At 43.1% G+C, this 26,550-nt stretch overlaps 1 protein-coding gene across 1 annotated transcript in view; it reads right to left on the reverse strand.

Moving 5' to 3' along the window:
• HCN1 (hyperpolarization activated cyclic nucleotide gated potassium channel 1) overlaps positions 1 to 26,550 on the reverse strand; it is a 182,056-nt gene that overhangs the window by 13,218 nt on the left and 142,288 nt on the right. Inside the window, exons 5-6 of the mRNA XM_083576073.1 lie at positions 24,679 to 24,825; positions 14,500 to 14,740 (exon numbers count right to left, since the gene is read on the reverse strand). Of these exons, the coding sequence (XP_083432199.1) occupies positions 14,500 to 14,740; positions 24,679 to 24,825 (388 nt within the window). The remainder of the gene's footprint in view (positions 1 to 14,499; positions 14,741 to 24,678; positions 24,826 to 26,550) is intronic.

Here is a 26,550-nt window from a genome sequence, read left to right on the forward strand (position 1 = left end):
TGAAAGTATGGGGAGCCTATGGTCCTCTAGATATTCTTCCAGGATTCCTGACCAATGGCTGTGCTGGCAGGGGCTGATGGAGGTCCAATAACATCTGGTGAGTCAAAGGTGCTTTTGGGGTGGAGTGTAGGGTTCCCTTCAGCAGAATGAGCAGGAGGGCCCACAGATGCACCCCTACCCCAATAACTCACACATCACTCATAAATTTTGTTTAAGGTTTTTGGCATAATTTTGGCCACAACTTTATTAAACATACAAATTGTGAGTGGTTGCTTAGGCATTGGTTATGACTATCTGTCCCCCCCCCCCGCCTTGGGGGACAGCACTGACTCCCGGATTCCAGCGAAAGCCAGTGTGGAGGAACAAGATCAGGGATAACTGGAACTGCAGCACAGACCCTCAGCTTCTCCCCGCATGCTCCCAGGGGCTTATGCGGCCCAAACCTGATTCCAGGGGTTTGGACGAAAGGATGGTAAGCCCCTGAATTCCTTTAACGGAATTCCCATGCAGCAGCAGCATTGGAGGGGCAGGCCCAGCCAATCCATACCCCTCCACCAACCAATTTAAACCAATGCCTAACCGCCAACCTTACAAGTTGTGATGATTTGCTACGCAGTAGGCAAAAACCAAATGGCACACACTAATCAGCCAAATGGAAAAATTCCTACCAGGCCCCCGCACCAAGGCGGACGACCCCATGACAGGCATAGCAAGGTCAAAGCACAAGCCCAAAAGGGAGGGAGGGCGGGTGATCCAGTGCCCACAGCGAAAGAGAAAGCAGCTTGCTGTGAACCTTGTTTAAATAACCTCTGTTCCCACCCCCAAATTGGCAACATCAAATTTACCCCAGCAACACCAACCACCAATCCAAGCCAGGCCCCTTCAATCTATCCTGCCTGGCAACTACGGGGTGCTTTGCCTGGCCCCATCCGCAACACGTGCTCTCCTTTAGTGAGAACACGCATTATCATTTAAAGAGGCCATTCTTTCAATTTCGTTGCACCACTTTTTAAATGTCATCCCCCCCCCCCTTACAAGACTGGAGAGCAGAGTCTTTTGTTTAAAATTTAGTTAGAACACCTGATTTTTAAAATATGCTGTGTAACTAATAAATATTGTCGCTATTTAATCACACACCTTCTCTGAGCTGCCTTCATTTCATTTCAGTTTTGCCTACTAATCATTATCCCAGTTAGGACAATTTTACAATGCTATTTTAGCATGCTAGCAGAAAGTTCTCAGAAGGTATGTAAAATATTTCCCCCTCAGTCTCTTATTTTGCCCTTATCTCTGCATTCTGAGTTCATTCTTTCGATTGGAAGGGGGAATCTTTTAAAGAGAGATGTATTGGAATTCCCCGTGTTAAACTGAAGCATATCTGACTTTTATCCAACTGGTGCTTATTGTGCTGCACAGAGAACTGTAATTTACTACAGTGATTCATGCCTGACGGATTGATTTTTGAGTCTTGTGTTGCATTTCGTGCCTCACCTGCTCTTTTATAGCTACTTCAGAATTAAAGGTCTGCAGAATTAAAGGAGGAGGATCACAGCTCACTGGTAGAGCATCTGCTTGCATGTAGAAGCTTCCAGGTTCAATCCCCGGGAATCTCCAGGCAGGACAGAAAGAATCTTACCACTGCCAGTCCATGCAGACCATACTAAGCTACATAGACTTAGTATAAGGCAGATTTCTGTGTTTACACAAGGTCTGGTACATCCTGAGTGAAGAGGACTAGCCAGGAAAATGACTAGGTTACCTAGACCTCTAGGTCTGCATTATTTTGATTATACAGCGGATGCTGGGGTTGCGAATGTGATCCGTCTGGGATGCACATTCGCAACCCACAGCGTTCACAACCCGCGTCTGCGCATGTGCGGGTTGCGATTTAGCGCTTCTGTGCATGTGCGCATGTGCGACCGCTGAAACCCAGAAGTAACCTGTTCCTGTACTTTCAGTTTTCGGCAGTCCGCAACCCGAAAAGACGCAACCTGAAGTGGCTTTAACCCAAGGTATGACTGTATTTCCAGCTTTCTTTTTTTATCCTGGCCCAATTAAAAGATCAACTATGCAACTCTCATTAAAATTTGAGCCGAGCTTTTGCTTTTTTTTGTGATTGTGGGAACACACTTCTGTTTGTGTGTGCATTTGTGCTCTCAGTTGCCCACCTGGCACTATGTCTATTTCTCATCCAAGTCCTGTACGCCAGAAGGAAGCAGGAGGAAAGAACCAAGGGTAGTTTCTTTTTTAAAAGGTTCCAGAAAACTGTGTGGTTGTGAGCCAGCCCAGAAGGTGCAGCTCAGGGAAGCTCTTGAGGCCTGGAAAGGAGGGTGTCACACAATACTTAACAGAGCTTCCCAACTGAGCTAGAACTGAGACACAGCCCTGCGAGACACTCTATGAATGCCAGCTCAATCCATGCAAATGGCAAATAGGATGGACACTGATAACATCACCAAAAGAGAGGACAAATGAGGGCAGAGATTTTTTTAAAAAAACCCCAACATGTACGTATGCTGGATTACATGTATAAATGCAAATTTAGAAATGATGGTTGTAAGTTAAATAGAAATATATCTCACTGCAGCGGGGAAGGCTGTGATCTGGTGATACTTGTGGCTGCTCAGCCTGCTAGTTGTTGATAGGCAACTTCAAGGGCCCAGGTAGCTCAGCTGGTGGAGCATGAGGCTCTTAATCACAGGGTCGTGGGTTTGAGCCCCACGGTGGGCAAAAGATTCCTGCATTGCAGGAGGCTGGACTAGATGACCCTTGTGGTCCCTTCCAACTCTACAATTCAATGATTCTATATTTACCCTTCTTATGAGTCTTTATAGAGAAGATTCCTTCAAACAGAGCTCTCCAAGCAGAGGACTGTAAAGTAGGACACGTGACTATCTGACTGGTACACGACCTACCTGCCTTATAGATAACATGGACTAGGATGGGGGAAGAAAGATTCAGAGTATATGGATGGAATACATTTTGGCTTGCATTTCATCTCAGTTGGGTGGGATAGAACTTGATGACATTGGTCTTACAAATTGCAGGGACTGCACAGTGGCCTGCCTCAAAAGGTTCAGTGGCTCCTGTTAGATGTTCTGTGAACTATCTTAGGAATTCAGTCTCTTGGTGCCCTTTCTCTCTCTCCCTCTCTGCATTTTCACCGCTCTGTTTTTTGTGTTCACATGATTTACTTAGCTGTTTCATTCAAGATTCTCCTTTGCTGAACACCTGACACTAAATGCAACACCTGACATTAAAACTGAAAGACACAAAAATTTAGCTAAGCCCCAATTAAAAATTATGCACTAGCATCATTCAATGGCAGATTTATTTATTTTTTAAGTTACTTGGTCTTTATGAACAACTCCTCCCATGTTTTAAAAAACAAGAAGGTTGATCACTTTCCTAATGGGAAGAGAACCATCTGAAGGCAGCAAGGCAATGCTAAAAAGCATCAGTTTATTTCCTCAGGCCAAACTGCATAATGACAATTAGAGGTTTAATTAAAAGGGGGGGGGAGTCATGATTCGTGCTGCCCCTAAAACAGATGGCGTCACATATCTCCAAAGCAAATTCAGTCGTAATGCCTTTGGAATGTAGAATTAGCATTCAGCTAACCCTGTCTCAAGGCTTTCAGTAAGAGGGTAGGACTTCTAGAGAGGCATCTACAAATCATGAATCGAAATCTGAGGTGCAGAAACTAATTCAAGTTATGTCCCCATCTTCCTCTATATTGAGTATGGCAAGGGCAATACTGAAACTAACAAGAAGGAGCACCATCCCTTAGACTAGCTCCAAGTAAGAAGGCAGGCCAATGGGGGCTAGCAGAGAACAGACTGGGGTTGGTAGGGCCTCTATGGACCAGCCTCCACTGCTAAGCCAACGGACATCACCCTTACAGACATCACCTGTAATTCCGTTTATTTCTTTATTATAAAATTTATATGCTGCCCTTTGTTAAAAGACCACAGTTATGGCACAAGCACAAATGAAGAACTAAAAGGGTGCATGGAGCTATTAATTTTAAAGCTTTGTATAAGGAGAAACATATTGAATGTCCATCAGCCCTGGTCCTAGTGGTCATATCAGCCAAATACACTCTATGAACGCCAGCTCAGTCCATGCAACTGGCAATTACTCCATAATGATATTTAAGGAACACCTGAGCTCTCAAATCTGTTTGTCACAGATCATTGCAAAGCTTACCAATAAATAATGGCACGGACAATTCTTTTTTGTTTTCCCCTCCCTCTTGGGTGTTACAGAGCTGCTGTGGTGTGGTGGTTGGACTAGGACTGGAAAGATCCAGGTTCCAATCCCCCTCAGATATTAAACTCATGGAGTCACCTATCTAACAGGGTTGCTGTAAGATCAAAGTAGGGTAAAGACTACGTAGACTGCTCTGATCTCATTAGAATAAAGGCAGGATATAAATGAAACATAGGGTGTAGTTGTATTTTATTCCATATTCCTGCATTGCAGGGGGTTGAATTAGATGACCCTTGGGTTCCCTTCCAACTCTATGCTTCTATATGGATTGGCCAGACTGCTATACATTTTTCTGCGGGAAGGTATGTATTTATTGTCCTGCTTCCTCCAAGCGAACCCAGGCCTTTTCTGTCATCTGGTGCGGAATTCAGATTATAGGCTGTAATGAATTATATCCTTCCAGCTGAGGAAAGCTGACTTCAGCTTTAATTTCTCAGCAGGGAGTGGGTGTTTCATCATGTACCAGGCATATTATGTTGCTGTCTAAACGGGCAAGCTGTTTATCTAGGCCATATGGTAGTTTTCAGCAGGCAAAGGAAGAAGAGGGCTCAGCCAGGTCTATCTATCAAACAGCTCAGTCTTGCTTCCCATTGGCTGTGGGGTTCATTGGTCAAGCTATAAGTTCTTTGTGGTGGGAGGAGGGAATCTAAGAAATTATTAAATTCTACTGATGTTGAAATCATTTATTGATAATTCTTATGACCCTCCATTTCCTTATGGATTAAAGACTCCTCGAGAACTCCAAGCAAACGGATTTCCGCTCACACTAAGTAAATGGCTGGAGGATTCAGTCAATCACTTTTCTAATACGCACATCCTTCTCCCTTACAGAGAAATGCAGCTTTGGACTCCAGCATCTCTCACCAGTTCTCAGCTCTGTTTGCTCATAAATCTTAAGATTTGTACCCATCAACGTTAGAAAGGGAGAGGAAGAGCCCAGACAGAGCAGACCAATGCTCCTTCTAGTCCAGAATTCTGTTTCCCACAATAATATACCGTATTTTCTGGCGTATAAGACGACCCCCAACTTTTCCAGTTAAAATATAGAGTTTGGGGTATACTCACCGTATAAGACTACCCCTCTTCCAACGCACACCAAATAATTTTTTTTTTTTAAAAAAAAAACAGTCTCCAGTCCAGCTCGGAAATCTGCTCCACTTCCCAGTGGCCGGGGGTGCGCTTAATGCTGTTGTTGGTTCCCTGCCTTTGTTGTGAGCCTTTTCTTTTCTTTTACTGTGGGGGCTGCTTGGGCTGAGGCAGCGGCCACGTGTCTAGTTACTGGGGCAATGCGAGGCTGCCATTTTGGACCACATGGTCTACTACCGGGAGCGGTTAGGGCCGTTCTGTTGCTGGTGATTGGGGGGGGGGCTTCTGGGGCCAATTTTCAAGTGTATTTCTGCTTCATCTAGAGAGCTTGGTGCCCTCTGATTTAATTTGCTGTTGTTTTGTCCTTTGGTGGGGAGTTGTTGCAGGAGCTGCTGCTGTAGCTGGCGTATAAGATGACCCCAGACTTTTGAGAAGATTTTCCTGGGTTAAAAAGTAGTCTTATACGCCAGAAAATACAGTACACACACACACACACACACACACACATACACACACACACACATATAGAACAGTCCTGCCGAATTAGGCCAAAAGCTCATCTAGCCCAGCTTCCTGTTCTCACAGTGGCGAAGCAGATGCCCATGAGAACCCCGCAAGCAGGACTTAAGCGCAACACCTTTATATTGTTTGTATTGCCCATGGTAGCACATAAGGTGTCATTGTTTTATCCTCATGGAGGTGAGCCACCAGGGCAGACCCTACCATTAGGCAGAGTAAGCTGGCCACCTCAGGCAGCAGATTTGGGGAGTCATGAAAGGGCAGCAAAGACATCCAATGTGTTTCATATAACCGAGCAGTGGCTTAAAATGACCAACATTTCAAACAAAATGCAACACACAGCCAAAATATAATGTGCTTAAAGTTAACATGGTGGGTCACAGCTTTCGTCATATCCATTTTTGCAGTATGGCAAAGTGTAAAAATACATAACTGTGCAAAGGAAGCACAGAATGGCAGATTGCATTACAAAGAACAAGGCAATGCTGAATTTGTTTTCACTAATCTTATGCGTTATGATGTGGTGACATCAGAGTATACAGAGCCTAATTAAAAGGGATTTTCTCGTACATAATGCAATGTTACACTGCTTCCCAGTTCATAATTTTCCAGTACTGATCTAGAAAACAGAGAAAACAGTACTGATCTAGAAACCAGGGAGGAACTCCATAAGCAGATAGGTCAAAGTCTTTATCCTGTTCCGATATGGCCACATTACTGTCAGAAATCATGCAAACACAATAAAAACATTAAAGATAATATAAAAAGAGGAGTGCTGGTGCCCTGATATACTGCAAGCAACAGCAAAATGCTTAAACTTGGCTCTTTTGCCTAGTCAGCAACCCACACCCAGGCAATACAGTTATGGAAGCAAAACTGTAATAATTCACAAACCCTTCCTTTGAAGGGAGAGGGAATTATTTTGCCTGTAGGTTGGCTTAAACAGTTTGGAGCTTGCAGTGTCCAGTCTTATTTTAGAAATACATTATCCAAAATTCAACTATTATCCATTTGCTATTCAAGTTTTGTCCCCGTCCTCCTCCCTGCTGAATCCCACAAGGGCACTGAATCCCACTGAGATGGAGGAGAAGGAGAAGGAAGAAGATGGCAGTCAGTGCCATCCCATTGACTGGTTTTAAGGAGGAAGGTAGACAGGTGGTGGCAGGTTGAGGCTGGTGGGACAGTGTCCATTCATGTAGATGCACCAACTTCCATTGCCTTTATGTATGGAAAATGTTCCAAAATTACAGTATAGAATTCCAGCAATCTACACAAATAGTTGGATTTTACACTAGTTTAGCTTTGTCAATGTCAATTCATCCCCTCTTCTCCCCAAATCCCTAAATCTTGAAAAACAGGCTTACTACTTTTTTCCCCCAGACCTGCGTAGGACTGACCACTGCTTGTATAGGATTGCACTGTTGGTAAAGCTGAAATCTGATGTGATGGGTGCACACAGCTTGTGTGAGCATTCTTGCCCCAATGTGCATGTACAAAAATGTACTTGAAACTATAGCATTCTGGCTCTTTTTAAAAACACCACCACCACCAAACCAACTCACTGCTCTGGTGTTAATTTAAGTACACCCCCTCAGTTGTAACTGTCATTAGAAATTGAACAAGCAGCAGGAGCTAAACTTTATTAAGTACAAATGTAGGTTCAATGACCCAAAGTATCCATTTGCCCACCCATAGGAAGTAGAAGGTTAGGAAGTGACCAGGAACAAGTTCTTCTTAAATACTTGCGTTATCCAGAGCAGTGTGTGTGCACTGGGGTGAGGGGATGCAGCAGAAACTGAAAGCTCATACTGAATGAACTCTAAAACAGCACACCATTTATATTAGCTGGAGAGAAAGGGAAGCAATTTACATGCATCGTTGTTTAGAATTAATCACACAGCCTTCTCAGTGAGCCATCCATGCATCAAGATGGGAAATATTTAATGGAAAGTCATTATGATGTCTATTAAGATGGAAGGTATCACTGGTGCAAAGGATCCTTCAAACGTTGCATTTCTGTTCTTTTACTTCTTAACTCCATTGTTTATCCAAACGTAATTCTTATCTACTTAATGTGTCTACCTCAACTGCACTGTAAAAACAAAACAAACAAAGCAAAACAAAAACAAAACAAAACGTTCCTCAAACTTTTGTGTAAGGATCCTTTAAAATATCACAGAGGATAACATCCTAAAGACAAGTAACAATAGTTGGGTCACAAATCAGGTAATCACATAATGAATAGTGGTCTGTGTTCAGGGAGACTTCTGAGATTACAGGTGTTGCACAGTTTCGTTTTTCTTGTTGTGTAAATAAGAATGTTTTTTGGCTTGGAATACTTGGCTTAAATATGAGGTGAGAATTGAGGCTCTAAAAGATCTGCTCTGGCTCAGATTTTAATAGAAATGGAGAACTCCTGCTCCTCTGCTATCAGAGATGGATTTAGGGGAGGGCGCAGAGCCTTGGAGATGCTGCGACTGTTATTTAGAATGGAGCACAAGAGGTGAGGGCGCACTGAATTTTGGCATTGCACAGGGCACTGATGAAATTTTAGACCCCAAAGTCAGCCACCGCTGCTATCAACACACACACCTCCAAACTCCCTCTCCCACCCATGTGTCTTTCTTGCTACTTAGAGGGTGATTCTGTCTCCTGCTCTCTGCCTCTAACACTGGGATAGAGAACTTTTTCAGCCTGAGATTGTTGCATTTCCTCACAGGCAACTTTCTGGGGGCTGCGTGCAAGCGGAGAGTGAGGCCAGAGGCCAAGGAAGGCAGAGCAATGATTATGACTCTTAGCTTTGTATAGCAGGCTGCATTCCAGCCATGCAAAGGCCAGAGGTTTCTACATACCTTCATCTCTCAAACTAAGAAAGGTATTATCACAGTTCATGGGTGCGGATCCTTGAAAGTACAGGTCAGGCCTGGAGTGTCATGTGGGAATGTACCAAGGGCTGGTGAGAGGAATGGAAGACCACATTTGACCTCTGAGCAGTGGTTCGCCACCCCTGCTCTAGTGTAATGCATGCAGTAAAGACTGTGAGAAGTTCCAGGTACAATGGAAAATATCATTTTCACGGCACTTTTCACATCTGTTTGGAGGGAGACAGGCATTTCACAGGGGAAGCAAGATCCCACAGTGACCTCAATGACATCAGGGGCTTAATGTGGTCTGATTCGGTTTTCTATTTTCCTGCACTGACCAGGCTTGTTTCTTAAAAAAAAAATTAAAATCCAAAGTGAAGGATTTGATGCAGTTCTGAATCATGGGATTCAAGAAAGACATTAATGCCATGCCTAACTGCCAGCCAAGTCTGAAATTTCACCTGGTTGTTTTGCCAACAGATTGCTTCCTGCAACAGGATGTAACTTAGTAAACACTGTGATAGATTAGCACCCATTTTAAGCTAACCAGAAATTAGCTGTTGTTGTCGGGAAACTCAATACATACCACCCTGTCTAGTGTAACCAGCTGCAATTAGGTAGTCTTTGTACAGACATACATTGAACTTTGAAAAGATCGGATGATCATCAATTAGCAAGTCTGGATAGGAGAAGGGTTACCATCAACTAGCAAGTCACATATAGTAAAGGCTTGACCAACTGCATGATCCCTTAAGAATAATGATGAAAGTTTGCAGCACAAGAGGTTTGTTCCTTTTATAGCATGGTCCAAGATTAGAGAAGAGGAGATGCCTATTGGGACTTGAGTCATTGTGGCTGGGGGCAGGCTACATTCATGGATTAAAAGACATAGCTAATTCTTCCTTTTTCATTTAGCTATGTATTTCTGTATGGATAAGCAAACACTGTGCATGTGTGTGTGGGTTCTTTTTCCAAATAAGTAGCTGGTTATCTTAGTCTATTATAAAAAAAAGATATTTTGTAATGGGTTCGTATTTTTGTATAGCTATGAATAAGTATCAATGAAGAAGTTATAAAAAAATAAATAAAACAAGCAAGCAAATGGTCTGGCTTGGTATGAGGCAGCTTCCTATGTCCCTTTCTATGTTCAAAGCCCCAAACTGTTTGGGTCCAGGATATGGGAAAGATTGACCTACACTGCATGCAGACTGTAGTCCTGTATGCAGACTATATAACATATAAAACCTGCTTTGTTGGGTTTTCTGTTATAAGAGTCTCTTTCTTCATCTGCTCCCCCCTATTATGGGGAGAAGCTAGAGAGGGAGGGAGGGAGGAAGTGGGGTGATTTTTAACAGAAAAATAGCTTTGGGGAAAGGATTAGCAACCACCCTCCCCAAGGTTGCTTTGGTTTTTTTAATAAAAAAATAGTCAGGTGAAGGATACATGTGACTGCATGTCACATCTAGTGTGGGCTGAAGAAGCAATGAGGGGATTCAGCAGCAAATGACACACAACGGGGAACAAAATGAAACAATTGCAGTATTTATCTGAAAGCACTCTATACTTGTGGGTGGGGGGGAAACCAGGGCCTACTGCTGACCTGCTGGCAAGATTGCTGTTCTGCTGAATTCCAAATCAACATTGCTATAGTTACGTGTCTTTCAGTTATTAAATGCAGAGGGATAGGCTCGTATTCATGTGTTGGGCATTTCAACTAGCAGGAAGTACCGTATTTTTCCCTCTATAACACGCAGATTTTTTCTCCTAAAAAGGAAGGGGAAATGTCTGTGCGTGTTATTGAGCGAATGTGTGGTCCCTGGAGCCAAATGGCAAAAAAAATCAGGCAAAAATCAAATCGCGCGTCTCGGAGAAGGGAAACCTGAAAAGAGGAAGTGGCTGCTTTCCTGCATTCTGCCTCAGGGTCTTACTGCCCACCCTCCTCTGTTTCCTTGCTGTGTTTGCTCAAACGGAACAAAGAGCAGGGAAAGCCCCTCCCCTCCAGGCAAGCAGAGTGTCGTCTCTGTGCTCCGGTGCTGCTGAAAACATGCAGGAGAGAGAGAGAGAGAGAGAGAGAGAGAGAGAGAGAGAGAGAGAGAGAGAGAGCTGGCTGGCTTGGGTGGGTAGGTGAGGGAAAACTTTTGCCTTCCTTTCCTCCCTCCCGTTATACCCCTCTCCTGCATTCTTAGCCAGCTGCTTCTCTGCACACCCCTCTCGTGCTCCTTGTCCATTCTGTATTTTTCCTTCCTTCCCCACTTAAAATGTGGTTAAAAAGCATGGATCCACATGGATCCTCAGGATCTTTGCATTGGGTCACCCCAAATTCACCATCAGATCACATAGCATGTCCATGGCTACAGCCTGCCCCCCAAAAATCACACACGCACTGTTGCCTGGGGCTGCAATGGTGCAAAAATGTGGTTAAAAAGCATGGATCCACATGGATCCTCAGGATCTTTGCATTGGGTCACCCCAAATTCACCATCAGAGCACATAGCATGTCCATGGCTACAGCCTGCCCCCCCCCCAAATCACACACCCACTGTTGCCTGGGGCTGCAATGGTGCAAAAACGTGGTTACAAAACATGGATCCTCAGGATCTTTGCATTGGGTCACCCCAAATTCACCATCAGAGCACATAGCATGTCCATGGCTACAGCCTGCCCCCCCCCCCCCAAAATCACACACCCACTGTTGCCTGGGGCTGCAATGGTGCAAAAACGTGGTTACAAAGCATGGATCCACAGGGATTCTCAGGATTTTTGCATTGGGTCACCCCAAATTCACCATCAGATCACATGTCTGTGGCCACAGCATGAAGCACAAAAATGATACATCCACTGTTTCATTCAGAATGTTTTTTCCCTTGTTTTCCTCCTCTAAAAACGATGTGCGTGTTATGGTCAGGTGCGTGTTATCGAGCGAAAAATACGGTAAATGGAAAATGGCTCTTTATCGCAAAAACAAAACACAACCCATTAAAAAAAGACAAAGCAAACAAATATATTGCAGCATATATTGCAGTCCATGCACTAGAATGCACTTCCACCAGATACAAAGCTGTCAAAGGAAGACACACACACCCCGCCTGCCCCCCGGCCCAAATATACATATATATTTCACTACTTTAGGTATAACTAACTGAAGTATATGTAACTGAAATAATGACATATCCTCCCTTTGTTTATTCCGGCCTCTATGGCCCTCTCCTTTCCCTCAGGTTTCCCTTGTGTCTATTTTTAGATTGTAATCCCCTCAGGGTAGCGACCTGTCAAAGCTATTCTTTGCAAAGTGCCATCTTCATAGATGGCGCTGTACAAATAAACACATACACAAATTGAGAGAGAGAGAAGGAGGCACAGTGAAATTTGTAAATGGGCTAAAAAATCAAGGCAGAGTCCAAATGCATACAAGGTAACAACAGACTGATCCATTCCTAAACAGTCACTATGGTGACTAAGATAAGCTTTGCTTATTGTACTACCTGCACTATGCTAATTTGACTCAGAATCCTGAGCAGGAGAAGCTGGTCTATTAGAGCAAATGGGGCGCTGTCCCACTAAACTCAGCTGGCCTCATGTATCTGCCTTCTTTCTTACAACCAGCTCAGAGGGTGGCCGTCAGGGACTGGCTGCATGAGGAAGAGTAGTGGGCACTGCCGCCCCAAGAGCCCCCCAGGGATGACACAGAAGAAGACGACCTAGACCCAAGACAGTGATGGTGGGACACAGGGGACCAGTTTGTAGAAGGGACAAGCTGGGAGCTGCTAGATGCAGGAGGGCTGAGTGATCAGGGAGGGAGGGGGCGTCAGAAGAAGCAGGGCCTTCAAGGGCAGGGTTGGAGGCAGAGAGTGAGTGCAGACTCAGACAGGGAGGGGTCAGAGGTTGCCCCTGCTGCTCAGGAGCTGGACAGTCCCAGTCCTGCTGGCTCTCCTCCCCCTCTGACACCCTCCGCTTGAGGAGAGTCCAGGACATTGCTGAGCAACGGGCCAAGCAGGACAGGCGCAGAGAAGAAGTCCACCCCCTCGCTGCAGTCTACGGCTGCTTGGGAGGGATCGGGAGTGAGAGGCTAGAGGGGGAAGGCGGAGTCAGTGGTCAGTTCCAGCAACGTCTTCAAGCTAGGTGAGATGAGCCACAGGGACTCTGCTGTGTTGTTTACTTTCTGTGAATAAAAGCTAATTACATTCCATGTCTCAAGTTATTTCCTGCTCTACGGATGATTTGTATTCGCCGGTCAAAACTAGAATGGGCACCATGTAGGAGATTATGCTCTAAGGAAGGCTAATATTGTGTGAGTTAAAAATGAAACATACAGTGGTACCTCTAGTTATGAACTTAATTTGTTCTGTTCTTAACTAGAGGCGTGCTTTTGCTAATGGGGCCTCTTGCTACTGCTGCGCCGCCGGCACACGATTTCCGTTCTCATCCTGGGGCAAAGTTCTCAACCAGAGGTACTACTTCGGATTAGCGGAGTTTGTAACCTCAAGAATTTGTAACCTGAGGCATTTGTAACTCGAGGTACCACTGTACACTTATCAGATTCATTATCAAAATTGGGCGGTTTGGTGCGTGCGTGTGCTAGATAAGTTTTATTGCTCCATTCTCTTAGTTAGAAGCTATTGAAACTCATAAACACAAATGGATAGGAGACTTGACAGGAAATGGCAAGCCTATCTCTGAGGTTTAATAAAAATGAAAGCATTCAAAGATTAAAGCTATTTCCATGCAAAATAATATTATGCTAATTGAATCTTTGCACACCTAGTCTCTCCTAAGGCACGGAAAACATTTATTTGTCATTAATCCTAAGTATAATCAAATTGAAAGAGAAGTTGCTGCAAGATTGCTCTCTCTCCCCGCCTCAAGAAGTTATTACCATGTTGACGTAGGAGACCGCCAAAAGTACTATCTAAAGAACAGCAATACCTGTAAGACATCTTTCCCTACTGCTCTGGGGAGCTTCCAGATCCACTGTCCTTGCTGCCACGCACCAGCATATGCAACATTAAGTATGGTCACTGCATACAAACAATCATGAAGAAGCCAATTGGTTGTACTGAACATCACATGGGCAGTATTATACTTGTGCAATGGAGCTTCCCTTTCTTCTCTTCCCTCTTAAGCCCCTTCAGCTCCCAAATCTGCCCCAGAGAGTCCCCCCAACATTATAGAGCAGATCAGAGGAATGGAGAGCTTCCTGGGGAATGAGAAGAAGTGCCATTGTGCATGTTCCAGTGGTACATAAAATACAGTTGGAAATAACCCAATGAAGGTCCTGCCATGTTTCTTTTTGTGCCAAATAGACATCCATGTGCTCTGTGACTGCATATAAACAGCATCATAGTGAGTTCACGCATGCATTTGTCAATGACGGCAGCATCAAGCAATGACTTTTGAAGACCACAACCAGTCATTTCGTATCAACCACTGTCCTTCCAAAACACAATGTTTTTATACAGCATTAACTTAAACATTTTTCTGTGAACCATTAACCAATGAGCAATCAAAATGCTGTGGAAGTGTGAGTGAACTAGCAAATCAGGACACAGGCCATCCTTCTTGGCAATTTAGCAATGAGTGCAGTAGAAAGCTTTCAGATGAGTTACTGTATCCTGTTGCCACAATCCTCAAGGAAGGAAGAGAAAATATACCCAACAGATGTGCTATGTTGTCTTCATAACCTTCCTGAATCCAAAGGGTTTAATCTGCATTCGCTCCCTCTATATATAAACCTCAAGGCATGCATTTCCTTTGTACTCACCTCCAAAGTAAGAGCCATCTGTCAACTTCATCTCTTTACTGGATTTAGTGATAACACCGGCAACCCCATGTTGAATGAAATACATCTTTTTCCCCACAGCCCCTTCTCGGATAATGTAATCTCCAGGCTGGAACACCTCAAACCGCAGCTTGCTCAGCATAGCCGTTACAAAATTTGGGTCAGCATTTGCAAAGAGAGGCATTGTGGCGACAAGCTTCCGGCAGTTAAAGTTGACAATCTCCTAAAAATGGGAGGAAAAATAATTGGGGTCATCACAAAGGCATGTTCAGATGGAAGGAAATTAAATGGAAAAGTGAGAAAGACACAGAATCATGTGGCAAGATCAAGAGGCAATCTAGTTCAGACACCTAGCACCACAAAACTATATACACACAGCTACCTGACTGGCAAGGAAGAAGTTGAAGTTAAAAACACAATGATTCATTAGGAGTGTCTTCTGTGTACACCCAACAGAAACGAGTGGCAGCTGTGTTAGGAGCAAATATGTGCTTTTGTGCATGCCTTGTTGATTCAGATTTGCCCAGAAGTACTTCCTGGACTGTGTATGTGCAGGCACACTTATTTCAATGCAGCAACTTTACCAACGAAAATCTTTTCAAAAAAATAATTGCCGATCCAAACAAGCAAGTTGTCCAGAAAAAAGGCAGGAGGACCAACAGGATTTTGTCACCTCTGGAAACTCTCTCTCTCTTTTAAAAAACTGCATCAAACAAGCAGCAAATATTATCTTAGCAATTACCACTGTGTGGATAGAAGATAGAAGCAGTCTGGGGAGTGATTAAATTATGATGATGGCTGCATCCCACAAGCTGGTTAAGTGGGAGCAGTGGGACTTCAGTCAATTTAGTCCTTTTGCCTACAGAACAGAGCTAAAAAGGCATAGTGGTATGAAAGGGAAAAGCAGAACAGGAATCAAGTCATTCTAAGCCCAAGATGCATGGAGTTGAGGACATGGAGTTGCCAACAAGGGACGAGGCATGCCACTCATCCTGAGGACATCTAATATGGAAAATGAAGACAAAACAAATTGTTCCATATAATGCTTCTTTCACAACCCTGCCGCTTGGATAAGGAAGGTCAAGGATAATGTGTTCGTCATGATTCTGCAAACCACAGGATGTGGCACTGGATGCCAGTTTCCTGAGACTCCCAGATTTCATTTTTAAAATAAAAGGACATGCTATAAAGGGTATACACGGAATTTCTGGTGACAGCACAGAAACCAGAGGAACTGCTGAATGTGTGGATTTCTAATAGTTTCAGGTTGGGAATCTTCATTCCTTCATTCCATTTTGGGGCACTTCCAGACTGCCAGTTTTTTTGTGGGAGTGATTCAAGCACATACCCAGAAATCAAAGTTTGTGGAATTGAAGTGGATTAATGCAGTCTGCTGCCCCAGGACAACAAATCCACATTAAAATAAAAAAGGAAAAAGGAAACAGACTTTTTTTGCAGGTAGGAAAGTGATAGAGAAATACACCCAAAAATATGGAATCCATGAATTATTAAAAATCCCCATGCAAACTATTGCATACTGCTAACAAATCAGATTGAATTGATGGCTACTAGCCATGATGACTATGTCCTGCCTCCACAGTGAGAGGCAACAATGCTACTGAATGCCATTTGCTGGAAACCACAGGAGGGGAGAATGTTCTTGTGCTCAAATCCTACTTGCAGGTTTCCCATAGCATCTAGCTGGCCACTGTGAGAACAGAACGCTGGGCTAGAGGGGCCTTTGACCTGATCCAACAGTTTCTTCTTATGTTCTTCTGTCCTCAGAACTCTCCCAAGACCACGGCCCTCACCAGCCCTGCTCCTGTACTTCAGGAGATTTTGCCTGTGTCCTTCAGCCTTATGAATGTCTCTTGTTTGCTTTGGTGGTGGGTGGAGAGGTGTGTATACGTGGATGGTAGAAGCCTCTGCCTTCTGTATGAATGGAATGTAGCCTACCGTACAAAGGTAAGAGTCATAGAATCATAGAATTGTAGAGTTGGAAGGGACCCTGGCGAGCATCTAATCCAACCACCTCCAATGCGGGACTATGCAACTGTCCCATACAGGGGTCAAACCTGCAACATTGGCATTTTCAGCACCACACTCTAACCCAGGTTCTCTCAAACTCGGCCCTCCAGATGTTTTGAGACTACAATTCCCATCACCCCTGACCACTGGTCTTGCTAGCTAGGGATCAGGGGAGTTGTAGGCCAAAAACATCTGGAGGGCTGAGTTTGAGGAAGCCTGCAGTCTAACCAATTCAGATCCATGGATCTGCCCACGTTGGCCTTTGTTTCCTCACCACCACCACTGGTGTGTGGCCCTGGAAGTTTGCCTAAGAGGCAATGTGGCCTGGCTGCATCTCCTTAAATAACTCATGTGGCCAGGGAATCTTAAAAAGAACATTCAAATGACTCAAAGCCAAGACTGGCTAATTTACGGGCCTATTACAGCCTGACATGTCTTTTGTGGTGAAGAGCATTTCAATTACGTTTATCTCACCTAACTTATAAATTAATTATGAACCAAAGATCATTTCTGTAAGAAATAAGACTCCTCTGCCTTCGCCAAGAAGTGGTTTGAATTATTCTGAAACACGCCTGCATGTTAATCACCACTTCTGCGATTCCACCAAAGTTGATTTTTATAGTGCCTGAGCAGTCTCCGAGAGCCGGACACGAGGTCTAATCTCTTCAAGCCAGTGACTCAGATGCTGCATATTGGCCAGAATGACCAAGTGCCACCATCTGGCTGTGGAAAGGGGACATCAGGTCTCCTGGTGTCAGCCAAGGTGGAATGATGGCAAACCTTGCGAACTTACTGCCCAAGGGGGCAATGCAAAAAATGTTGTAAGTGTCAAGGTACAGTGCACTTAACACTTTGGAGCTAGACAGATAAACACTGCATTCGAATAGAGTTTAACAAAATGATCGAAGCTGCCACCCTGAGCTCTTCTGTACACAATGGAAGTCCATTCTGGTATTATTTCCTCCACTAATCAAATTGTTAAAATGTGTGCACTAGAGCAATATCAACACACAGGGGGTCTTGACCTGGAAATCTGGAAATTCTGAAAATCTGGCAGGACTGTGCAGTTCTGGCCAAAGGAAGGAATGGGAAGGAGGCGAGCAATAAAGCAGGCCAGAATATGTCAGGTGACACACTCTGACTCCTCTAAAAGCTTTTGGGTCAGCCTTCCTCATGTGCATAGTATCACCCTGACTTTGGAAACCCTTCCCTTACAGTAGATGTGGGGAACATCAGGCCCAGGGGGCAAAGGTGGCCCTCCAAGCTTCTCTCTTTGGTCCTCAGTGTTCTCCTGATGCCCCACTTTCTCTCTAGCCTCTCCCTTCTCCCTAGACACATCCGTCACTAGCCCTGATTCACACACCCTGTTTTTATCTGGCTGGGATGTGTCTGTGAACACTTCCAACTCTGTGATGCTGATAGTGCCTCTTTCTTGCCTTGAAGGAGGATGGGGCGGGGGGGAAGAGTCCAGGTAGAAACTAACCAGCTGTGTAAAGTTGAACTGTGTAAAGCCCTCCTTCGTGGGCCTCATCCTCAAGAGGTCCAGAGGGTGGCAACACGAGAACAGGCCTTCTCTGCAGTGGCTCCCCGTCTGTGCAATGCTCTCCCCAGGGAAGTTCACCTCGTGCCTTCATTATACACCTTTTGGCACCAGGCAAAAAACATTCCTTTTTAACCAGGCCTCTGGTTGATTTGATTTACATCCTGTGCCCTTTAAAAATGTGGGGGTTTTTTGGGGGGGAGGGGGGTCATTGAGTTGTTTTTATTTTTATTATGTATTTAGCGGTTTTATGTTTTGATTTTGTTCTGTGAAGTTATAGGGCGGTATATAAATTCAATCAATCAATTTCACATTCACTGCTCCACCCACTTTTACTTTTGGCCTTGCCTGCTACTGGGATGCAGCCCTGGAACATTGTCAAGAAAAAAGTTCAGCCCTTGATCTGAGAAAGGTTGGGTAGCCCTGCCCTTGAGGCACAACTAGTGCCAAGACTTTGGTCATTTCAACACTAGGTGACAAATCCCTCATTTGCCCAGGCTTTTCTTTTTTTAAAAAAAAGTCATTAGGAATTATGTTGTTGCTGCAGATGAGAAGCCCAGGTTGTGCTTCCTGGGTATTTTTAATGATGCTGCTTGTTTGTTTTTTAAAATTGCTTTTATAAAGCTGTGCTGAATCTGGTTTCATAGTGTTCTCTTTGTTGCTATTGCTCTTTTATTGCCGCACAATCTAGCCTGGGATCGTGTAATGAAGGCCAACCTAGAAATCCTCTTGTCCATCAATGAATAAAATATATGAGCAACTGGGAGAGTTGCTCTTGCTGGGTACAGCTAGCATACAATACATAAATAAGTGAAATCACCATTAAGAAAGAACTTCTGAGCATGATGGGAGTACCACAGGGCACTGGAGAAGACAATGGTGGGGGCTTGTGCATTTTTCATTTGTCTGCTTTTGAAATGGATAATATATTCTGCTGCTACAGAGCGTACTGCTTGAGAGCTAAACGTACGTTCTGCCAAAACAATACCAAGACAATGGAAACTTGGGGACAGCTTGACCTTAGCCACACCCAAAATGGGCTAGCAAAACGGAATCTTAACTAAATCCACCCCTGCCCCACCCTTTGCTGTGCTCTGTGTTCTTAGGAATACTCACATAAGATGAGAGGTTTTTATAACAAATCTCTTTTTACAGTGCACGAAAGGTTGAAAGCAGGGAGGTTATATCCCAAATACCAATTATGTTCTCTGAAAATGAAGTGTCCCAATGTTCTATATTCTACAAGGAGACGTGATCTGTATCTATTTTCAGCCAACGTCTTCTCACACTACGATCTAAAAATAGGCTGGCTCTGAACTTTAAATAATGGCTCAGAAAGGGTATTAACCTCTTTCTCACAAGTTGGGTTTGCTGTGCTGCTATAGCTCTGTCACAACTTGCATTGTAGAACTGTAGCTGTCTCCTACCTTGGAAAAGCAACCGGGCTATAATTTTCTGGGGCTGATCTGATCTGATCTGCAGAGCTACAATGGAGCATGCAATGGCATGCAATGGGAGATGCTGAAGTATCCAGTGTAAGGTGTCCAGAATAGGTCTGCCCTACAATGCTATGTATTAAGGCTTTGTCATGGTGATGCAGAAATAATACCATCCAACTTCTAGTGTGTCACTTCTTAAGGATGGGGAGAAATTTGATTCAGTTCACATTTGATTTGCACTTTCCAAAACAAAGCGGGAATGAAATACAGCCATCTTTTGAAATCCATTCTTATCTGAATTCTGCAGTGCAATTCTCCAGCCAAATAATTACATAAATGCGTACATTGGGGTAAAGCGCTCATAAACACGCATATACATTTATTAAATACATAAATGCATTATTTTGCTTTGCAAAAAAAATGTGCAGTTTTGGCAAAATGTCATGCATACATTTACAATATAAAGCTACACTACACTCTCATGAGGACTTTTTTAAAAAAAAATCACAACTGACATGGAAATGTGGAGAACTGAAGGTTAGAAAATTGAGAAACCAAAATTGACCAATTTAAACTTCCGTAGTCACATCTAACTGTTGATGAGGCAGACTGGATTTTGATCAAAGTGTTGCTTTCCTATTATACTTGGACATGCAGAGAATCCAAGTACTGCTTAGAAAACAGAACTCTGCTGGATCTCAGCCCTCAACCCATTTCCCTTGAAGATGGTTTGGAGGCTGCAGCTGGTGAAGAATGACGCTGCTCAGTTATTGAGTGAGTTATTTCCCATGATCTGGGTGCCTATTTGCTATGGAGTCTACTTTAAGATACTTATTTTGTCTTTGTTGTTGTTGTTTAGTCATTTAGTCATGTCCAACTCTTTGCGACCCCATGGACCAGAGCATGCCAGGCACCCCTGTCCTCCACCGCCTCCCGCAGCTTGGTCAAACTCATGTTAGTAGCTTCGAGAACACTGTCCAACCATCTCGTCCTCTGCCGTCCTCTTTTCTCCTTGTGCCCTCAATCCTTCCCAACATCAGGGGCTTTTCCAGGGAGTCTTCTCTTCTCATGAGATGGCCAAAGTATTGGAGCCTCAGCTTCAGGATCTGTCCTTCCAGTGAGCACTCAGGGCTGATTTCCTTAAGAATGGATAGGTTTGATCTTCTTGCAGTCCATGGGACTCTCATGAATCTGCATGTCTTATACAGCTCTAAATGGTTTGGGATCCAAGGACCCAACTGAGTGCCTCTCCTAATATGTGTCAGCCTGGCAGAAAGGATCTGTGGAGGAGGCCCTCCTTATAATCGCACACCTGAGAAGTGTGCAGGGGGTGGGGACCCATTGTAGCACCTTCTCAGATGTAATGGAACTCCCTGATTCTGAAGGTCCATTAGGCTTCTTCCTGATGTCGGGTCTATAGGCTGCTTAAGAGACACCTTTTCACTCAAGCCTTTGAGTGCTCATGGGAACAGCTTGATTTGGTCAACAGTCTGTAAGGAGTATTTTCTTCCTGCTGTTGGTTTCCGTTTTCTGTATTTCAAATATTATTTTATATATTTTTGTAAGCCACTCTGAGATTTTGTTATGGAGAGCCATATAGAAATGAGGAAATAAATAATTTTTCCGTTGCTATAAATTGGCTTAAATCCTCTTACTTATGATGATGATTATGATGATTTATTAAATTTCTATATTGCCCTTCATCTGAGGATCACAGGGCGGTTTACAATATAAGAACACAAAAATACACAACATTTTAACATACTAAAACAATATCCACCCCAATTTAAAAGGCCATAGATTGTTTGATAAGCCTAGGAGAAGAGGAATGTTTTTGCCTGGCAATGTGTTATGGACCAGGTTAAGTTTCATTTGGAAAGGTAGATTCAGGATCTGAAGAGCTTTTGTAAGCAATCTGTGTAGCTGAAATGGTTTGGTGCTATTCAATGGCCAGATGTGACGGGGTGGGGTGGGGGTGAGGAAGAGATTTGTTGCCTTCAAGACGGTTGAAGTCTCACTCGGAGAGACCTTTATATTTACTTTAAATTTGTAAAATAGTTACAAGGAAGACTCAAACAATTTGGGCAAACAATTATTTAAACCCCCCAAAACAGATTACATCTTTCCCCACATTTCTGATTAGAGGGACAATTCCACCAACAACTTAATGGATTATACTGTAGTGTTGTGTACTATGCAATAACTATCTTATTATTCGTAGGAACAGTGGCCCACACGGTTCCCTGCACAGCTTTGAAGTTTCTTCTTCATCCCCATGAAACAAACTAATGGAACCAATTATAGCCTGGGTAATAGTCAGGCACAAAAATCTTTCATCATATTCAAAGTGTCAAGACTTTCTTTTCATTTTTTTTTTTTACAGGAACTTGGAGCTGCTTTAAGGAACTGCAAAGAACACTTATCCGACCGATGCCATCCCACTGCATTACTTGTTATTATCTGCAAGAAGCAAGTAATGATGCCCACGAAACCCCTGTGAGCAAGGTCAGCTAGTGGAATGCTATTCTCCAGACAGTTTAACAATAAGGCACATCGCCGGAGAGAGTTCCTGGCATTTTTTATCCTAGCATTCATGAGTCTGGAAATCTTATCACTCAGCAATGGGGCACTAGTCTCTTATTGTCCCAGTGTTATTTTTTCATGTCCCTCAAAACACAGTTGCTTGCTGCTCTTCAGCTTTCCCCCTTAATTAAAAACAACAACACACACAAACCTATGGGATTAGCTGTGCATGATGCTAAATGTGCCACTGCTGATCACATCTGGGTTTGGGTTTCTTTTTTGGAAGGGAGTGCTGAATCTCAGGACCAGCCATGGCCCTCAAGTAATCTCCCAAGACTTCACATCCTGCCTGGACTTAACTTCGCACCCATCTTGAATGTTTTTGCCTAGCTGGAATGAATCCTTTGAATGTCTCTTGGTGGCACAAAAGATGGAGATCGGTCTCTCTGTGTGTGTCACCTAATGTACAAAGGGAACATTCACATCTGCTCCCAACATCGCCAGCCCAGAAGGGAATGTATGAAATAAAAATCTGCTCTTGCAGATTCATGCCTAGATTTTATTTTATTTATTTTTGTCCACCAATCCTTTCATTAGCATTAGCATTTATTTAGCCGCAATTCTTGGTATGGCATTTTCAGTCAATGCTTGGCTCCGCACATCTGCTGGTACTGAGCCACCCGCAGTTCATTCAACTGCTTCCAACTTGTCAGCATGGCCAAGCCAGTTGCTTCTGGGCTCAAATAATAACCTGGGTATCTCAAACATCCTTTCCCCCCCCCTCCAACATATTGTGCAGTTTTCCTCATTTTGGGATAGAAAACAGATTGTTTTTCATCCCCATCCTGTTAAACATCATTGATGGCACATGGAAATTTTAAATTTAGGGAGACATTTGTGCCAGCATTTGTAGGTTGAATTGTTGTTGTTGTTGTTGTTGTTGTTGCTGCTGCTGCTGTCAACCCACCCACCATCCTGTTCTTAAGTAACTTGATCAATGTCATGCCTGTTCATAACATGCTCCTACAGTTGGCTTTGTCAAGTTTCCACAAACATAATTAAAATCTCCCATCAGTGATAATTATGCACTGTCATCAAATGATTGCTGTAGTCCTCATCCTGAGCACAGTCCTGTATTTTAAAGTTTTTATGCAGTTTAATTTTTTAGAACAACTGAAATCACAATGCAATTACAACAGGAACAGCAATGACCTACTGTAGTTAATGCTACATAAGCATTTCAGTTCTCTTGCTCATATTTTCAGAAGCTCACCTCTTGAGTGAAGCATTTGCATGTGTTTTTGTTAGCTCACTCATATATTTTTTCCTAGGATCAACTTGAGGGGGAAAAATATGAATTGTTGCTCCTTGTGTGCAAGAGAAATACAATTTGTTACCCAGTACATGGAAAGTGTAGTTTGGAAAGGTTAAAAAATGTTGGCATTAAGCACTATCAGGCATGGAAATTTTAGCATTTGTCATTCCATATCAGAGCTTAACAATTAATGAGCATGACATTTTGATAATGCTAATAGCAAATTCATGCTTATAAACAAAGAAGGAATTTATGCTGCAGTCACCATTAGTTGGATAAAATGCAAAAATATTGAGCTTGTCGAAGCTGCAAAGTGCATTATTTGCTGGGTAAGTTGAGATGACCCAGTTCCACTTGGTTCTCAGTACTTTGTCACTTCAGAGTCTATTGACCAACCCTGCTAGTAAGGTGAAACTTTCTTTTAGAGAAGCTATGCTGATTCTTCTTCAACAAGGGCTGAGATTCTCCAACCTCTTTCATATATCACTTTTAACCACCACAGCTGTGCTTAACTGTAGCTTAAAGGCAAATGTACAGGGAGGAAAGAATGGCCATTTTACTTTTCTCCAGCTCCTGTTGCTGCATCACTACTCGGAACTAAGCCATGATTTGGCTTAACATTCTGTCCAAACTCAGGTTCATGGTTTGTCTCCACCAAACAAACCACAAGTAGCAGGCCAAGGAAAAACAGCTTGTGGTTTGTTTGCAGAGAGATAAACCATAATGTGGATGTAATGCTGAGCCAAACCATGGCTTAGTTCCCAGTAGCGCAGTACAGAGGAAAAAGCAAAGAGCAAAGCAGCGAATATATTTTTTCTCTCCCTCTGAACTAGCACACTGTATGTTCACTTTTAAACCACTGTTAAGCTTGTAAAGTGATTTGTGAACCTGGCCTTTTTTAAAAAAAGAAATCTGGTCTTAATATTGTTTTCAAGGGTACTAGGGCGGAGTGGAGGAACTGGGATGAAGTTTGCTGAATTTTCCCAGGTTGGTGGTTTTTCAATCCTCTTCTTAAGAGGGGTGGTTTTAGCAATACATTACATAATAACTGAAATGCCATAACTGAGTTGTTGAGAAGCAAAACAGAACAGTAAACCATATTTTAAATAAACATATCATCGCAATAACTTTTTAGTTTGCCTGTTGTGTCTAATTGGAGACAAACTAGCAAAGTTCTCCCGACCCAAGCCAAATTCAGAAAAACTTCAGGGGCTCTTTAAAGCCCACCTCAAATGAAGGGTGTACTTTTCATGCACCTGAATTGTTCTCAATCTCAGAATGAGGGAGAAACCCTCTCGCAATGTTGACATCCTTACCTCCCTAAGTGGGTCGTTGAGTTCGTTGAGAATGCTATCTTCATCGAAGATCTTTCCCTGGTAACGGTGTTCATAATAATCATGGATCTTCTGGCGCATATCGGCAGGTAGTTTATGAAACGACATGTACTGTTCCACTTGCTTGTACTAGAAAAAGAGGAAATGTAAAAAAAAAAGTATATTAATGCAATAGGCTTTTAAAATATAATGGGGGAAATCCATAATGAGTGAATTACTAACATCATAAAAGAAAAAGGCAAATGTGTGGCTATTAGCAGAGGGAGTGAAAGGATAATAATAAGTGGTTTCTCCCTTGCTTTGACACTGCACAAAGTTTTGAGGTGATAATTCAGAAAAGACTTTTTGTTAGCGCACTGTGTGGTCAAAAACTTCTTTCTATATAGCTTGGCTTTTGAACTTTTCCCCATGTGGGAAACAATGGCCTTTTGATTGGACCCATGGCCATTTGAATATTTGCCATTGAATGCCAGAACTCTTCACATGAGTCACGTTCATGTTTTAGAGCAGCCACACAGTTCACATGGGATCCCAGTCACGACTGCTGGGCCTCACTAGAAGTCTAGAAATGACCTGGAACACATGTTGTCTTTTCCACCAGCTGAAACCACTACAGGAGAACATTGGCAGTGATGGCTAATGTGTTCTTCAAGCAAACGTATAGTCTGTGAGACCTGTGACCCAATGGGTCCATGTGCCTGGCTGTTAACCAGAAGGTTGGTGGTTTGAGGCCACCCGGGGACAGCTGCAGGCACGATTCCTGCACTGAACAGGGTTGTGTTGGATGCGCCTTGGGGTTCCTTCCAACTCTGCAGCTCTATGAAAGTGATCATGGCTGAAGTGATACTTGAATTTGGGGTGCCCTGACTCATAAGAATATAGGAAGGAAGTCAGATCAAGCACAGTATTGTCTCCATTGGCTGACAGCACTTTTCCTAGGATTTCAGATAGGGATCTTTCCCAACTGCAGATTGAATTTGGGACTCTTCCATGCCACATATCGACTCTACTACTGAGCTGTGCCTTTCAGCACATACCACATTAGCCACTAAGCTATACCAGATCTGTATAAAAAGGATAATTGCATTCTCATAAATGCATCAATTATAATAATGTATCATAATTATGTAATATAAAAGTATATATCTGGGATAAAGTATGTTTAGAAATGTGTATATTGAGACAAAAATGTTGAAAATACATATTTAATCCTTTAAAAATACATATTAAAATTTAATGTAGAAATAGGATTACATGGATTTGTGAATGAATTTATTTCTATGGAATGGAAAGAGACTGATCCATCCATTCTTACCTTCGCCCAGCGGTAGCTGGAATTAAATGCTGGTTGCAGGTGTAATTTTCGCCATTAAGTCTGTGAGGACTGAGGAGGATTATCTGGCTGTTGCATTCAGTTCCTAACCCCTGGCCTAACCGTCCCCCAACATCTGAGATTCCTAATGCCAATGCTGAAAACAACCATAGGAGGGATGGCATTTCAAGGAGCAATCCTGCTTTAGTCCAAACATTATAGATTTTAGAGAATCAGGGGAAGATCACAAGCAAATCATGTACGGTACTCACTAAAATGATTGCTAAAAAATTACTAACCTCACAGAGGGATGCTGTAGAAATGAAAAGGCTAAAACATATACCGGTATATTAAAATCTGCATTTTCTGCTGCCTGAAAAATGCAAGCTGTAAACAGCAAACACAGTAGAGCTGTTTGCTGACTCATCCATAATAAGATTTATTTTCAAAAGGGATTAAACCGAAAGGTCATTATGAGGAAGGTCACTGTTTAGTCCTCAGCACCAGATGTTATAAAATCAGTATATTTGCTGTCAGCACAT

This window comes from Podarcis filfolensis (genome assembly GCF_964270895.1).
Source record: "Podarcis filfolensis genome assembly, chromosome: 11".
In the NCBI taxonomy this organism is placed as follows: domain Eukaryota; kingdom Metazoa; phylum Chordata; class Lepidosauria; order Squamata; family Lacertidae; genus Podarcis; species Podarcis filfolensis.